The following is a 17,645-nucleotide window of genomic DNA, read 5'->3' on the forward strand; positions in this document are numbered from 1 at the left end:
GTAAGATAACATGAGCCTTTTGATAATAAAGTCTTATTATCTTCTTAATTCAAAGTTTTGTTTCAATCATGCTTGAACTCTTATAAGTGAATGCATAGTTGATTTGAAGTTACCATTTCTCCATTTACACTTTTGTTGCACCACCAACATCACTTGTTAAATGGCCTACCAATTTCTCTCTCTCTCTCTCTCTCTCTCTCACACACACACACACACACTCTCTCTCACACACACACACACTCTCTCTCTCACACACACACACACACACACACACACACACACACACACACACACACACACACACACAATACCTCTATATCTATCTACTTGCCTATTTATCACTATATCTCCATACTTTTTCTTCCATCACCCACTTTAGCTTTATTTTGTTATTTTTCACTCTATATATATCTTTCATATCTATCTATCCCTTTCTTATCTCTCTCATTATCTCTCCCTCCTCTCTCCATTTCCCTCTCCTTTACATCCATCTCTCTATCTTCCCACTTTTATCTCTCCCTCTACCCATCCCTATATCTCCCTCCCTCTCTATCTCCCCCTCTCCCTATCACTAGCATGACAACAATAGAGCTTCATTATCTTCTTGGTTGAAAGATTTTGATTCAACTATGTTTGGATCTCTACTATTTGAAGATATCAGTTATCTATTGATAACTTTGTTGCAAAAACATCATGCCAACCAATTGACCTCATTTATTGCACAAATATATACAAAAAATAGACCAACATTTTCTCTAAGACATCTTTTTGCACCTATTAGATACCCATTGCACACCAAGATGCAATTGCTAGTTAAGACAATTACAAAAGCTAGTTAAGACAATTACAAAATGCCCTTTCTATGTTCAAATTCGTATCTTTTTAATACTTCAAATTTAAAAATAAAAATTATAAAAATCTTTGCGTATTGCCTATTCCGGCACGGGATACATATTTGATCGTATATATAAAAAAGAAAACCCTAAAGGAGGGTCTTGCAGTATTTTGTCATAGGGGTTCATCTGTAAGGTGATTTTTTACGCAGGGTTTAGGATTTCGACGGAATTCGGATAACTAATGGGTGAGAAACTTCAATGTCTTTCATTGGGAATTGTTTTAACGTGGTTCATATGTCTACCTTTGTTTTTCGCCTTCATCAGTAGTCGGATACATTGTTCTTGGACTGAAGATTGTGGATACTTTGAATTTTGTTGATTTTTATGGTAATTTTGTTATGGACAGCGAGGATCAAGGTTCATGAGTTGCGCACAAAGAGCAAGTTAGATCTGCAAAATCAGCTGAAGGAGCTCAAGGCTGAGTTGGCACTGCTCAGGGTAGCTAAAGTAACAGGCGGAGCCCCCAACAAGCTCTCAAAGATGTAAGTACATTTTCCTCAATATTGAGGTTTTTAGGTTTTCCATATATTGCTGAGGTTGGTGCGGTTTTTGCAATACTTGTAGTCGTTAGGGTTTAGTGCAGCCATTAGGGGTTTTTGAGTGTTTAGAGTGGGTTTTGATTTGCATCACCATTTTGTTTTGAGTTAATTTGCTATAAGTAAGGTTTGTACCTATTGGTTTTGTTTGAAGTTTCATTCTATCTTGGTTTGGTTAATTTTAAAATCACTATTAATATTCATGACGATTTTTTTTTATTATCAGCAAAGTGGTAAGGAAATCGATAGCGCAGGTTTTGACTGTTATTTCCCAGACTCAGAAATCTGCGTTGAGAGAAGCATTCAAGAAGAAGAAGTACATGCCACTTGACCTCCGCCCAAAGAAGACTCGTGCCATTAGACGACGTCTCACCAAACACCAGGTATTGCGATCATCCAATGACCCTGTATAATAATTCAACTTGCATTTAATGTAATTCCACTTGTGGAAGTATGTAGAGACTGTACAAAAGCTTGCGTAAAACATGGGTCATGTGCTAATGCACGCTGTATACTGCACTTTACATCTACAACTTGCCACCGCTCCAGTTTATTGCCTGTTTGTTTGTTGGAGAACTTAAGTGGGATCCTGCTCACACGCCTTGCACATTGAAACCCTCTTGTGCTTTGCACTTCTAAATAAATAGTCCATACACAAATAAGTGGAGTCTGCCCTACAGTATAGCAAACGACTCTTAATTCTACAGTTGTTACAGGGTTCAGTCATGATCATTGAAGTCTACACGTTTAAGTTTCAACAGTCACCTGACTGTACCTTCCCTCTGCTTTGTAGTTTTGACTGCCCACTAACATTTCTTGTTCTCTCATAACCCCATTCACTGTTACTTCTGTTATGGACTGGTCTTTGTCTTTATGCTAGTCCTTGCTTGTTCACTAGGCCATTTTGGGTAGTTGCTCTTCATACTGTCATCCCTGGCCAAACAAGTTTCATCTTCTAACACTAATTGCTGACTGTCCTAACACAGTCTAATCTCTACTCTGCTCTCTACAAACCTGTTTTTTTGCATGGCTTGACATTAACTGCCTTTGTTATGTGAGCTTTGTTATTCTCTTCAAACGACTATCACTATCATCTTGTTTGGTCTCTGAGCTTCCAAAGTTCTATATATGACTCATATTTCTTATTTAGTTCTTGACTGTACCTCTTTTAGTGAACTGTAATGTTGTCTGAATATTAGCATTTGCCCTTTTGAACTAGCTCCTGCATACTTTACTCGTAGTTCATTGTCGCTTTGTTCTAGTCACTTTACATCCTATGATCTTAGCCTTCCCCATTCATAACAATGCTCCATAACTTCCATGCTTGTTAGCTGTCCTGTTAACTGTCACCACTCTCTCAGGAACTCTCATATCTTTCTTTCTTTACCCTGAAACCTCTGCTTATAGTACTTTACCACACATCACTGCTCACTATCCTTAAGCACAATCAATCATGGTTAAATAAAGTTCATTTTGTTGATGATATAGCTTCGTTCCTCATCCTTCCATAGATCTAATTTATAAGCAAATAAATAAGCCGTGGATATATATATTTATTTGGAGCCAATTTTTGTGAAGAGGCGCTTCATTAATGATCACCACCTTTTGTAAGTGATATGTCATTTTGCAAGAGGCCGATGTATCTTGGAGAGACGCATTGTTTGGTAGAGTCCATATCGTCTAGTATTTGTAGAGGGCGCTGCTCTCTCTATGAAGATAATCAATTCATCAAGACAAGTGCGTACTACCATAGGGAGATCGACATTGAGCAGCAAATCAACATCTCTTTCATCAGGCAGATTGTTATTAAGAAAATACATCATTCATTGTATGAACGCACCTAGGAGAGGTGCTATTCTTATTGTTTCATATTAGCCCAACGTGTGGCTAAATTGTAAAGCAGATTTGCTACTCCTACATTTATCATATAAGAGGTATAATTGTTGCTGGGTATTGACCGTGTCTTATTGTTCATTATTGCTTTATCTCTGCCTAACTGAATTCTGATCATAAAAACGACATGGTATCAGAGCGGGTTTAAGCAAGATCATGATCAGATTTGTTTAAGTTGTGAAACATTCTTCTCATCTTAGAGTGTCTATCTTAGCATCAAAATGGTGAACAGACTCAAGGTTGAAGATAGACTTGATGGTGCCTTTAACTTCACCTCTTGGAAGTTTAGAGTTCTTATTACATTAGAAGAGAATGATATTCTCGAATTCGTGGAAAGTGAGGTGCCCCAACTTGATGATGAGATTGATAAAACTCTATGGAGGAAGAATGGCACAAAGGCCAAGAAGATCTTGATTGATTCCGTGAAGGATCACCTTGTGCCTGTTATCTGCAAGACGAAGACGGCTAGAGACATGTTCAAGACCTTGGAGGGATTGTATGAGATCAATAACACTAGTAGAGCCCTTGCTTTAAGGCAACAACTTCACCACATCAAGATGGTTAAAGGAGTTTCAGTCATCTCCTTCTTCATGAAGATTACTGAATTGAAGGATCAACTAAATACCATTGGAGATATAGTTGAAGACAAACTTAGTCATGTTGGCACTTAATGGTCTTCCTCAATCTTGGGAACCTTTTATCCAAGGTATCAGTGGAAGATCTAAGCTACCAAAGTTTGATTGCCTTAGAGCTGATTGTATTCAAGAGGAATCTAGATTGGCTGCAAGAGGGATTGGATGAAGCTCTCACAATGAAGACACTCATGTACTTGCTGCTCAAACTTCCAGAAATAAAAGAAATTTCAAAAGTAATAGAGACAAAAAATCAGATTTTGCTTTGAACCTAAGAAGAAGAAGGATCTTTCTCACATTCAATGTTTTAGATGTGACAAGTATGGTCACTATGCTCAAGATTGTCCAACAAGACCAAAACAACATGCTTCTACGACTGACGTAGATGAAGTGTCACCTCAAAGGGAATCTAGAGACAAATCAGAAGGATTTCTATTCATTTCAGCTCTTTCAAGCAATGTTCCAATCGACAATAACACTTGGTTGATTGATAGTGGTGCTTCACGTCACATTACATGATATTGAGGGCATCTTTTTGACTTGGTAGAAAGAGAAACCAACTTGAAAGTGATAATCAAAGATGATGCTTGGTATTCAATGAAAGGTGCTGGAGCCACCTCTCTTCATCTAGATTCCGACATCCCTCTTCATTTGAGTGATGTCTTGTTCGTACCAAGCATCAAAAGGAACCTTGTATCAATTTCAGCTTTGGAGGACAAAGATATCAAGTTGCATTCTCAGAAGGGAAAGTTCTTGCTTGGCCGAAGAACTCTAGCATCAAAACAGCTAAGGTGATTGGTGTTTGCCAAGAAAGTCTTGGTCTTTGCCAACATAGACTTTCTACTAGCCCAGTTCAAGTATTATTGCATGATTCTTCTAGTTCGAGTGAGATATGGCGTAGGAGACTTGCTCACCTTCACTTCAAAGCTCTTCCATCCATGGAGAAGATGGTTTCCGGCCTTCTGAAACTCAAAAATGTATTCTAGATCTTGTTCATTTTGATTTGTGTTGGACCAATGTCTGTGGCATCTTTGAGTGGTTTTTGGTATTATGTAATTTTCATTGATGACTACTCTAGAAAGACTTGGATTTATTTTTTGAATTCTAAGGAATTTGAAGAAGAACTTGAGAAATTCAAAGAATTTAAGGCTCGAAGTAGAAAATTTGTTCGGGAAAAGGATCAAGATTTTGAGATTTAATAATGGAGTAGAATACACCTTTGGAGGCTTTCGTAACGTTTGTATTGAGGTAGGGATTAAAAGGGAGTTTTGTGTTCCTTACAATCCTCAACAAAACAGAGTTGCAAAAAGGAAGAATAGATCCATAGTTGAGGCAGCCAAAGCCATGATCCATGATCAAGATTTACAAACCTTCCTTTAGGCAAAAGCATCCAAAATTGCAGTGTATGTTCAGAATCGGAGTCCTCATCGAATATTGAAAAGTATGACTCTTGAAGAAGCATTTAGAGGTGTGAAACCCGAGGCTAGTCATTTGAGAATCTTTGGTTGTCTTGTTTATATTCATGTGCCTAAAGATAAGAGATCTAAGTTAGAACCATTTAGCAAGAAAGGAATATTTGTGTGTTACAGTGAATCTTCAAAAGCTAACATGATTTACATTCCAGGACAGAAACAGATAGAGATCAGTAGGGATGTCTCTTTTGAAGAAGATGTTGCATTCAAAAGATCTAAAGGTTCTTACATGGAGATAGATAATGAAGAACAAGAGACTCCTCAAGACATGGACGTTGATCATACTCCTGAGGTTTAGAGGGAGTCTATTGAACCAAAAGAGGCTATTGATCCAGTTGAACCTTTGGAACTACTGATGGTTTGAGAGATATTGATATAGGTCGAAAGCGACCTCTATGGGCTAGACAGACTGTGCAAGATGCTGAGAAGTATGCAGCCCCTAGATGCACATTTAGAGAAAGCAAAAGACCACAAAAGTTTCCAGGCTATATGGCATTAATGAGTCACATCCTTGAGTTTGAGCCTTCCAGTATTGAGGAGGCATCAACTTAGCAAGTGTGGAAAGATGCTATGACAAAGGAGTATTGATCCATTCTCAAGAATGATGTTTGGGATGTTGTTCTTAGACTAGAAGGGAAATTAATTGTATCTTCCAAGTGGCTTTTCAAGATGAAGCATGCAGCTGGTGGGAGCATTGAAAAGTACAAAGCAAGATTTGTGGCTAGAGGATTGTCTTAGAAAGAGGGAATAGATAATGAGGAGATCTTTGCTCCTATTGCTCGCTATACATCCATCAGGACTATTATTGCTATTGCATCAGCTAAAGGATGTAAGCTACACCAAATGGACATAAAGACAACATTCCTTAATGGTATGATTGAAGAAGAAGTGTACATTGAACAACCACATGGGTTTGTGATTCATGGAAAGGAATCTCATGTATGTAGATTTAAAAAGGCATTGTATGGCCTTAAACAGGCACCTCGTGCTTGGTATGAGAGGATTGATTGATATTTGATGAGCTTGGGATTCTCCAAGAATGATACAGATTCAAATCTCTACTTCAAGGTAATTGATGGTGAGATTTTAATATTGGTTCTTTATGTTGATGACTTATTTCTTACTAGAGAAGAACATCTCATTGTTAAATGCAAGGAGTTAGCTTCTGAGTTTGAGATGAAGGATTTAGGTCTTATGCATTACTTCCTAGGACTAGAAGTGTGGCAAAGATCCAATGAGATTATTCTAAGTCAAGGGAAATACAATATAGATATCTTGGAGAGATTTGGGATGTTGGATTGCAAATCTATGTCTACACCGATGGAAACAAATTTGAAGAAATTAAGCGTGTCTGCAGCTAGTTCAGATTTGGTAGATCCCACCATGTACAGGTAGTTGATTGAATCATTGATGTATGTAGTCAATACTAGACGAAACATTTGCTATGCAGTGAGTGCCCTCAGTGAGTTCATGAGTGAACCAAGGCAAATTCATCTAGTTGCAGCAAAGCACATCTTGAGATACTTATGTGGCACTATAGGATATGGCTTGAGATATACTTCTGGGGTAGATCTGAAGTTACAAGGCTACTCTGATTTTGATTAGGCCGTGAGTGTAACTGACAGGAAGAGCACCTATGGATGTTGCTTTAGTTTTGGGTCTACCATGATTTCTTGGTGTAGCAGGAAGCAGTCTTCAGTGGCTCTAAGCACTGCAGAAGTTGAATATATTGCAACATGTGTAGCAGCTCGAGAAGCAGTGTGGCTTCAGAAGCTCCTTGCAGGTTTATTTGGACAATATTTGAGCCTACTACAATTAATTGTGACAATCAAAGTTGTGTGAAGCTATCTGTCAATCCAATGTTGCATGACAGAATAAAACATGTTGAGATCAAATACCATTACATCAGAGATATGGTATTGAGGAAAGCTATTTAGTTGAGGTATATTTGCACTGATTATCAGACGACTGACATTCTCACCAAGCCTCTCTCTAGAGTGAAGTTTGTGCATTTTGAGAGGGAGACTCAACATTAGTGATCTTTTGTGATTTGCTATGATGCATTTTCTCTGAGATGGAGAAATTTGAGGTGAAAGCCTTTGTCCATCTCTAAGACGGAGATGTGGTTCTTTCCACCCTTTGGGAGTAGCCATGGTGGATGTCATGTTGAGAGACTCCATGGCAACATCACGTTGAGAGACTTCGTGATGAATTCTTTGTACTTGTGTTTTTGCACACATGGGAGTAGCCATGGTGGACATCATGTTGATAGACTCCATGATGACATCATGTTGAGTGACTACATGATGGGCACTTGTGCACATGTTTCTTTCCATACATGAGTGTAGTCATGGTGGATGTCATGTTGAGTGACTCCATGATGATATCAAGTAGAGTGACTCTGTGATGAGCTCTTTTCCACAAATGGGTGTAGCCATTGTGGGTGTCATGTTGAGAGACTCCATGACATTGAATATCTAGAAGAATTCCTCCCTAGTTAAGAGGGAGTGTTGATGATATAGCTTCGGGCCTCATCCTTCTATCGATGTAATTAATAAGCAAATAAATAAGCCGTGGATATATATATTTATTTGGAGCTGATTTTTGTGAAGAGGCTCTTCATTATTGATCACCACCTTTTGTTAGTGACATGTCATTTTGCAAGAGGCCGATGTATCTTGGAGAAACACATTGTTTGGTAGAGTCCATATTGTATAGTATTTGTAGAGGGCACTGCTCTCTCTATGAAGATAATCAATTCATCAAGACAAGTGCGTACTACCACAAGGAGATCGACATTGAGCAGCAGATCGACATCTCTTTCATCAGGCAGATTGTGATTAAGAAAATATATCATTCATTGTATAATCGCACCTAGGAGAGATGCTGTTCTTATTGTTTCATATTAGCCAAGTGTGTGGCTAAATTGTAAATCAGAATTGCTGCTCCTTCATTTATTATATAAGAGATATAATTGCTGCTGGGTATTGACTGTATCTTATTGTTCATTATTGCTTTATCTCTGTCTAACTGAATTCTGATCATAAAAACAACACTTTTATCGTCACAAAACAATGATATGTGGAAATCTAATAAGCCTCTCAAGGTCTTTTATGCCATCGTCTTTACACACCATACTTTCTCACATACTCATGACTGAATGATTGTGCACATTGCCTTTACAATCACTGCTCTTTAGCCTTTTTTACTATGGTGGCTGTCATGCATAACTCTTTGACTATTCACTTAGCAACAGTTTTACATTTGTCCCATGTCATTCATGCCTTCTATCTTTTCTCCTTTTCCTTTAGATTGTGTATTCCTTGTGGATATTCCTTTAATGTTTCCTTTTCAACATTGTTGGGCATAGAACATGGTCTTTTTGACTGTCAATCTTACATGTATATGATCACGGTCTCCTTTCAATAGCAAGCCATAACTATCCCTTTTTATTGCTCTTTACTTTTGTCACTTACATGCCATGTTGGTGTCTTTGTGGCTCATTGATAGCCTAAATCCACATGCTTGGACCGTCCTCTGTCCTTTATCCGTAGCTTCCTTTGTTTGTGCTTCAAGTCTTCTAACATGCTGTTTATGGTTTCATGAACCCTGTGATTGTCGTCTTATGATTGTCATACCTTCTTGACCATCTTTGGTACTGATATGCATTTCATACCCTTCACTGTGACTGCCATTTGAAAGACAATGTTCTAGACTATCTTCACCTCCATCTTATATCTCACATTAGCACCATCTATTGCCATTAACTCTGTCCTGTGTCTTATTATCATCATGAATTTGACTTGCAAAATCATGATAGAACTGTCACGTGTGCCTTTAGGTTGTCTTATGTTTGTCCACTTAAAATATCTCAACTCTTTTCTAGGCATGGCAAACCGTCATGCGCTTTTAGGTCTGTCTTCCACGGGCTTGTGAGGAGTGTGTTTACTTCTCACTGTCATATACTTGTGTCTCCTACCATCAAGGCTTGTATAGACCATTATCAACACTTCATATTTTCAATCACCACACACTGTCATCTTCTTGTAGCATTGCCACATGTCAATGAATGGTGTATCATGTTCGTTTGATCTTTTATATAACCGTATCTTCTTTTGCAAAGGCTTAGTCCTCTCTTGTCAACCCCTGCCTAATGTCCCCATAGACCCTCATGTTTATACCTTATGTCCACTTAAAGACTGCTATGTTTATGATAGTAACATCTCCTCTGTATCATAATCACAAAACAGTTTCATGTGTCAGTGACCTTCAACTGCTCTGGCAAATGTTCTAAATTTCTCTTTTAAATGTTTCGTGAATTTTCATATCCCATAATTTGCCTCACAGTCATTCATCATTTGTTGACTGATTCTTCATTCTGTAATTATCATGATGGTTGGCTTTGTTATTGTTACAATCTCTCATAGTGTTTCAATGTTGCTTCCTTATCCTTTGTTATGAACTGTCATGATAAGGTCTGACCTGTTTGTAAGACAGTCCTAGAAAGTCTACACAACATTTTTCCTTCTTTTATACTCTATTAACACTTGGATGGTAACAAGAATCAACTAATTATGATTTCACCATTACCATGTCTTCGCTTTTCACGATACAATAATGGGACAAAACCAAATAGAGGAATAGCAATTTTTTTTTAATCATTTAGGCATGAACTGTCATAGTTTGTTGCTGTTTGAGCACCTCATGACTTGACTATTTGTGGGACTGTCCTGCTTCCTTTCTTTTGCACTGTCCATTGTTTAAGATTATAACCTACGTTACCCCGAGTTTCCGGGACAGGGACAGCAAGGGACGGTGGGACGCGTTTCCGGGACGGCAATTTTTTTTGCCAAATTCAGGGATGGTGGGGGACGGCGGGGGACGGCTATATAAAATATAGGAAAAATTTAAAATATATAGGAAAATTTCAAAATTCTAAATGTTCATATGAAAACATGGATAAAGCATGCATATATACATTATATTCATATGAAAATATGGATATAGCATGTGTATGATACTATGAAAAGTTGAAAACATTTTAGAATGTAAATTTTGAACATACAACATTGTTAATACTCAATAGACAATATGCAATGTCAATTATGCATTCATAAATCAGAATTTCAATTCATTCACATTGTCAATATGCATATCATAATATTTATTAATTTTAAATTTTAAATTTTAAATGATTAACAATTTGTCAATTTAATATTTATATTTATAATATGAATTAATTAAAATTTTAAACGTTTGATATAAAATTATGAATTAAATTAATAAATTTAAAATTTAATTAATGTCATCTTTTAATTTTTTTTATTTTTAATAACAATTTGAATTAATAAGGGGCTTATATTAGAAAATTTTTTAAAAAAAATGAAAATACAACTTTTTATATTTTTTTAATATTTTTTAATGACCTTAGATATGGGGGATGTCTGACTGTCCCCAGGATGGATTGGGGACGTCCCAGCCGTCCCCGGGACATACAGACGTCCCCCAGAGCTAGGGCAGGCGTCCCCCCTTTTCGGGGACGTCCCCTCAAAATGCAGGACAATTTGGGGACGGGGGGAAATGTCCCCTGGCCGTCCCCAAGTCCCCGAAATGTCCCTGGGACGCGGACGGGGGTTTTCAGGTCGGGGATGCGTCCCCGGGTAACGTAGATTATAACCCCAAATGGCAGTTCAGTGTAATCATCTGTGAATCTTAGAGCCTTATCCTCTTCTCTTGCGTATTGTTGCATTCATGATACATTGTAACATTTGTCCTCCTGAAACAATCTCATGGCATATCAATCAAACTCTCAAGAATATAATTAAATATAATTAATTAAAATTTAATTAAGTTAATGAATGTCATAAGAAATGGAAGGAAAAGTTGTGACTCCCTCAACAATGATATATAAAAGGAAGAAGAGAACCTCATTTGAGAGGGGGGGGATAATTTGGAAATCAGAAGTGCACATCTGATTTAAATAAGTGCACATCTGATTATGAAAGGTTATGAACTTATGTCCCTTTCAAAGTGCAGAAATAATGAAGAGTTGCACTCTTTCAAAAGGTGCTAATGGTTTGTCTCTTGCCAAAGGGCATGCATGATGAAGAGGTGTGACCTCTCCCTCACATTGAGAGATATAAAGGAAAGGAATCAAAGCATCCAGTAACATCACCATGGATTGGATCAGATCAGAACTGTTATTAAGTTACAGGTGTTGAGACATGGACCAGCTAGGACTCAAACCTAGGACCTTCCATACGCTGCTGGAGTGCTCTACCACTGAGCTACTAGCCCCTCTTGGGCCAGTCCATCCTTGGTCCAGGTGTGGCTTATTTCCAACACTAACAACCCCCCTTAAGCCACACCTCTTGTGTGCTTGGGGCTCCTAGCCTGAACCTGGCTCTGATACCATGTCGAGACATGGACCAGCTAGGAATCGAACCTAGGACCTTCCATACACTGCTGGAGTGCTCTACCACTGAGCTACTGGCCCCTCTTGGACCAGTCCATCGTTGGTCCGGGTGTGGCTTATTTCCAACACCAACAACAGGCAGTAGCATCTTTGTTCTTGGTGGTATGCATGGGGATGTGCTTAATATATGAAGCCTGATAATGTTGTTATGCAGAATTTAGTAGTAATATTAATATAGACAGCAATATGTATGACAGGCATACTTAATTTCATATATATTCATATAATACATGAAGTTTGTATACTTGTAGTCTGAATCATGTTATTACTGTCAGTATTTAAGAAGATGGGATTGAGTTGTTTCCAAAGAGGGGCAGTCTAAATCCAGTCAATAAGATGATTTCCAAGATGGGGTAAGGATCAGCATCCCGTAAACTTTGAGGGCATGGTCCCAACATAGTGTAAGGGCTTGGGTCCGTAAACTTTGAGGGAGGCTATTGTATTTTGGTCTCTAAGTGCTTTGGTAACATAGACGTCCTCTTCTTCCTTAGAACTGAAGTAGTAACAAAGGTTGACACTTGCATTAGAATTATGGATGATAAAATTAATTATGGAATAATTATCTAGGATGGTAGATGAACAATTTATTTATTAATAATTGATAAGTTAATTGAACTATGGAATATTACAGATTTGATTCATGTTAAGATTGATTTATATCCTAATCAATTTAGTTTAAGTCAAAAGTATATTGAAATAGATTAATTATGGTTAAAACAGGCCTAAACCCAGTAGGGGACATTACACTTGTCAATGACTATTTCAACCCAAAAGCAAAATAGGCTATCAGTTATAACAGCGTCCTAACTTTTTGTGCTACTTATTGGTCTGTTTAAGTTCCCTTGATTCCTTTTCTAACATACACATATTTAATGTCTGGACATTAGGTTTGATTAGTTTAGTAAAACACCCTTAAAGCAATTTGATTATACTCAGATTTTGTGACTGACAAATTTAGAGGAGATAATATAATCCACTTATTTTCATTGCTTTATCTTGTCTCCTGGCAATGTGAACCTAGGGTCTCAGTTTTGGAACCTACAATGGGTTTTTCATTTGAACTTATACCATACTGACATATCTGATACTAGTGTTAGTTGTGAAAATTGTTCTTGTCTTGATGATTTGAAAATAGTCAAAGACATGGCCGAAAAGCGGATGGGTAGATTACTCAGATCCATTGGAAATTATTTTAGAACATGGTACAAAAGCAGATTGATAGATTACTCACAGATGTTTTTCTCTGTCAAATGGTCAAAATAGGTGTTTCAAGTGGCCAACCTGAGTAACTTGTTTGCTGGTTGTCATTCTCATGATGCAAAAGCTAAAGTTTGGAACTAGTAGTCCCTATTTCATATTCAATAGTAATGCTGATTGTATAATCAAATGTGTGTAATCTTATTTCTGATTTCAACTTTTTTAAAGTGTTGCCCTAGTCACCTTGGTCAGTTACTGGCTGTGCTCTGTTTGCAAGTCTCTATTATCTGTGGGTCATGCATTTGATATTTTAATATAAATTATTTAGCAATTTATTTAACACTCATGTAGGATGACTTCCAGTTTGGGCTGTGTAATGGTTTTACTCTGTTAATTGTCAGATTTGTTCATTTGTGCATAGCCCATTCCGAAAACAACGAATTCAAATGTGCCTAAATAACAACAAAGTTTTAAGAGGAAACCTTGATCTGACAGGATATTTGTTTCAAGAAGTTCCAACATAATTAATATCCTAATAATTCTTGTTAAAATAGATTATTAACTTTAACTACTTTTTTCATTTTTGTTTCAGGCTTCATTGAAGACAGAGAGAGAGAAGAAAAAGGACAAGTATTTCCCTATGAGAAAGTATGCAATTAAAGTCTAGAGATAAGGACTATTTAGGTCGTCAACTGTAGAATTGCCAATTGCATGCCCATGTTTTTTTTTGATGAAGTGAGTTTTCATTGTTGAACAGCGGTTTTCATAAATTGGTAATATGATTTAATGTTCTTGTAATACCATGTTCATCATTGATGAAAAAATACTTATTTTCATTGGATGTGTTTAACTGTTTAAACCTGTCCCATTTTTTTTGTACCAAGTAATACATATTTAAACTGTTAAGAGTTAAATTAAATTCTATACATAAATGGGATTGCAAAAAGCAAATGACTTACAGACACCAGAGTTGGACAAGTTATTTATGTGGATGTCATAATAAATTATATAAATAAGCTCCATATGATTAACAGGAGGCATCCTTTTATTCATCATATCCATGGCATTTGAATGAGTCTAATCTATTCCTCTTTCCTTCAAAATCTTTCCCTGCTTTTCCTAAGTGTTTCACTCGCAGGTTTTTCAGATTTAAATATAATATCATCAAAATTCCCAGAGTTTGAATTGAAACCAGAGAGATTGCATGTACCATTATTAGCAGAACTTCTGTGAATCATAAGTTGCTCCTCTAAGTTATCTTGATATGTTTGTGTCTCAACATAATTATCAAAGTTGTATTGTCATATTGCTTTTGAGTTATGATGTAGTTATGTTGGATGGGCATTTTTGAGATAGCTAAAGCTACGGTTTAGAATGCTGTAACTAGTGATGTGTTAATACTTAATAGCTTATTTTTGTTTGATGAACTCATGGCTATTGTAACGAATTGACAGAAAACCCTGTGTATCTGGGTATGATTCATTTTGGAATCAGATTTGATTATCAGACACCTGTATAGTTGGATAGGGTATCTTTATTTTGGGGGGCTTAGAATTGTTCAGAGTTGTTTATAGGCATACCTGGGCATTTCTAGGTTGGACGAGGCATTTCCATGGGAATTGTATTGGCGATGGAGGGTCTGCACAATGTCTGTTGGCTTTGTAGGTGAGGAACAGGATGATGGTGTTGGCATTGCAAGCAACTTCTGTGTGGGCCTGCTCACACACCTTGCACATTGGAACCCTCTTGTGCATTGCACTTTTAAATAAGAGTCCATACACATAAATGGAGTGTGTCTTATGGTATTGCAAACAACTCTTAATTCTACAGCTGTCACAGGGCTTGGTCATTCTTCACATCTAAACAAATCCTTTGTAATGTGATAGTCACCATTTATTTAATTTTTTTGGTTTGATGGCATTTCGGAGGGCTGAAAGACTGATGCCTTGCTTTGAATCCTGAGCTCTTTGTTAGAAGGCTGAAAATTTTCTGTCTTGTGCTTTATAATTCATTTGAATTCTCTTGGCACTGTATGCAAACTTTAACTCATAAAGAATAATATAAAACAAAATCCTTATAATAAATCATGTGCATCAAGTTTCTTCTTTTATAAAATTAAGTGTGCCTGTTTTTGGTTTGAAATGGACCTGCATGTCACTGTTATGATAATAGAGTTTAGTGGTGACCTCTGGCCTGTGATTTTTTTTGACATAGGTCTTGGCCTGCTTGCCCCTATCTCTTTTTGTCTTCTCTTTTTAATGTTCTGACTTTTGGGATCAGGGCCCGTTCCTGCTTAATAAAAACTAAAGTGAAATTCTTCGGGGATTTTAACTCATACATGATTTGGATCTATGATAGGTGGACTTGATTTATTTAGTAAGCTTTTATATACAATTCTGACTTCTTCAATAAATAAAAGAGCATTTGATGTAACACCCAATGCTGCCATATTTTGAATGGAAATTGTCAATTTTCAAAACTAGGCGTCCCTTTGAACGCAAGTCATTCTGTTCCACCCATGATGTGTGATATTCTGAATTTAATAATAGTATATATTTACAATTTTTGTATGGATTTACCAAGTCCCACTTTTTTCCAGCCATATTGAGTACCGCATCCACACGTCACTAGCTGTACCCGATTTTGATTCGACAACTTCATGATTGCCTTCAGTTTATGTATAATTGATATTTATATTAGCTCGGTAAACTTTTTTTAATATTATAAAAGAAAATTTAGTTGCTACTACAGGATTTTAGAGTCAGAGATATTCTAAGCAAGAATATGTCATTTGGTTAGTTAACAAGGTGACATGATACTTCTCCTCCCTCATCCTAAGATGCCTAAATAATTGAATATAGCTATATTTGCCATGTCTAACCATATCTGTAGATGGTGATCTTTAAAATTTTGCTATATCGGTATGCAACTCTGTGAAGAAGGCTTTGAAATTCATGCAAAATTACCTTTCAAGATTTTATCCAAAATTTCAGAGCAAAGACGACAGATAGCAAGTTGCCTTTCCATCCAGAAATGATGAATGATATCTTCATTCGAATATGTTTTGCATTGGACTGCTGGGCAGTTTTGAGATGCTTCCTCTGTCAAAATCGTCAGTATATGAATTTAGTTCTGCCTTGCTTTGGGATAATGTTTGGTGCTTCTTATGATAGCAATTACCCACACGGGTTTAACATTTACTCTAATATCTGCTTTTGCATATTTTCAACTCTTAGAGCTCTATCCAGACAACCGTTTCTTTAAATACAGTTGCAAAGAAAATGGGTGCAGAGTTAAGCACACATGAAAGATTGTACGATTTGGTAACCCTGAACTTTAGCACTACAAACATTATTACCATGATGCAGATAGATCCCGGAACTTTGATAGCGACAGGAATTTTGAAATCATGACCTATAAGTTCAAATGTATTGATTTTCAGAACTCCTATTCGTTCTATTCACAAGTTCACCCAATTCATGTTCTCCAACAGTTCTGTTAGGAACTAATGTAGTTCTCCAAAACTTCGTGGCACATGTTCTTATCGATTAGTATTCTGGAGGATTGAAAGATTGCTTCATCTTGTATTTTTTTCAAAATTGCAAATGATAGGTCTGCTTTTAGTACTCCGTAAAAATGAAAGTTAAACAGGAGTTGGCTAGACGGTTGTAGGGAGTTTTTCTGATCTTGGAGCTTTGGTAACCACGAGAGATTTTTTATTTTTTTAAAGAAGTTCACACTGGAAAGAAACATATTGAAATGGACTCAGATGAACGTTGTTCTATGTATTTTGAGACATTGATTGTTAGCCACTTATAGTCCGTTCACCTTACCAAATGAATATTTATTGTTCGTATTTAAAGGTTAGTTGGACAAAGGTACTGTAACAAATGGCAAAATCAAAACAAGGAAAATTTGCAATTGAAGTAGTTGCTTGGAGTAATAAGAGCAAATCGAGTTCCTATGTCAGAAACTAGACAATCCTATCAAAGGTTGAATCTGGTGGGTAGTTCTATTTCATTAGAAATAAGAACTGAAGAAATATGAATTTGTATTGAAATTGAAGAATCGATATCACTATAATTAAGCAGATACCCAGAAGAAAGGACACAACAACAATGCATGGATGAAGTGAAAATGACACAAAAGAAGACTATATAATGTTCATCAAAGAGACAAAAAGACAGGTGAATGAACTTTAGTAAAAGAATGGTTCATGAAGGATATAATTGAAAAGAATGAGCAATGAACAGTAGGGCCCAAGAAGGCAAAATTGACTGACATGGATTCATGATCTGATGAGCAAGCAGTTGACCAGTGTTAGATAGTTAAAAGGCAGGTGTTAAATAAAAATCTTATAATTTTGAATTCTATGTTTAATTTAAACTCTTGTAGTTTTGATTTTGCTTTATTTTTTTAATATAATGGAGTTGTGGTTTTGTAATCATCTTCTTCTAATTACATTGAAGGTGTATTACACATATATGAATGCAAAAATGTCCTCAATAAAAAATAGAAGCATTTATTTTGATGTGTTTGTCACA

The 17,645-nt window shown here is 36.6% G+C and overlaps 1 protein-coding gene across 1 annotated transcript; it reads left to right on the forward strand.

The window, feature by feature from the left end:
- The first annotated feature begins 922 nt into the window (after positions 1-922).
- LOC131053620 (large ribosomal subunit protein uL29z) lies at positions 923-13,937 on the forward strand. Its single transcript, XM_057988233.2, has 4 exons — positions 923-1,081; positions 1,243-1,378; positions 1,659-1,815; positions 13,694-13,937. The coding sequence occupies exons 1-4, from the start codon at positions 1,078-1,080 to the stop codon at positions 13,766-13,768; spliced, it is 372 nt and encodes a 123-aa protein (XP_057844216.1). The 5' UTR covers positions 923-1,077; the 3' UTR covers positions 13,769-13,937.
- The last annotated feature ends 3,708 nt before the right edge of the window (positions 13,938-17,645 follow it).

Source organism: Cryptomeria japonica, chromosome 2, assembly GCF_030272615.1.
Source record: "Cryptomeria japonica chromosome 2, Sugi_1.0, whole genome shotgun sequence".
NCBI lineage: Eukaryota > Viridiplantae > Streptophyta > Pinopsida > Cupressales > Cupressaceae > Cryptomeria > Cryptomeria japonica.

Excerpts from the sequence above, each read along its gene's own strand:
- LOC131053620 (XM_057988233.2), top strand. Across the intron at positions 1,379-1,658 it reads CCCAACAAGCTCTCAAAGAT|CAAAGTGGTAAGGAAATCGA; the intron begins GTAAGTACATTT and ends TTTTATTATCAG. Across the intron at positions 1,816-13,693 it reads GACGTCTCACCAAACACCAG|GCTTCATTGAAGACAGAGAG; the intron begins GTATTGCGATCA and ends TTTTTGTTTCAG.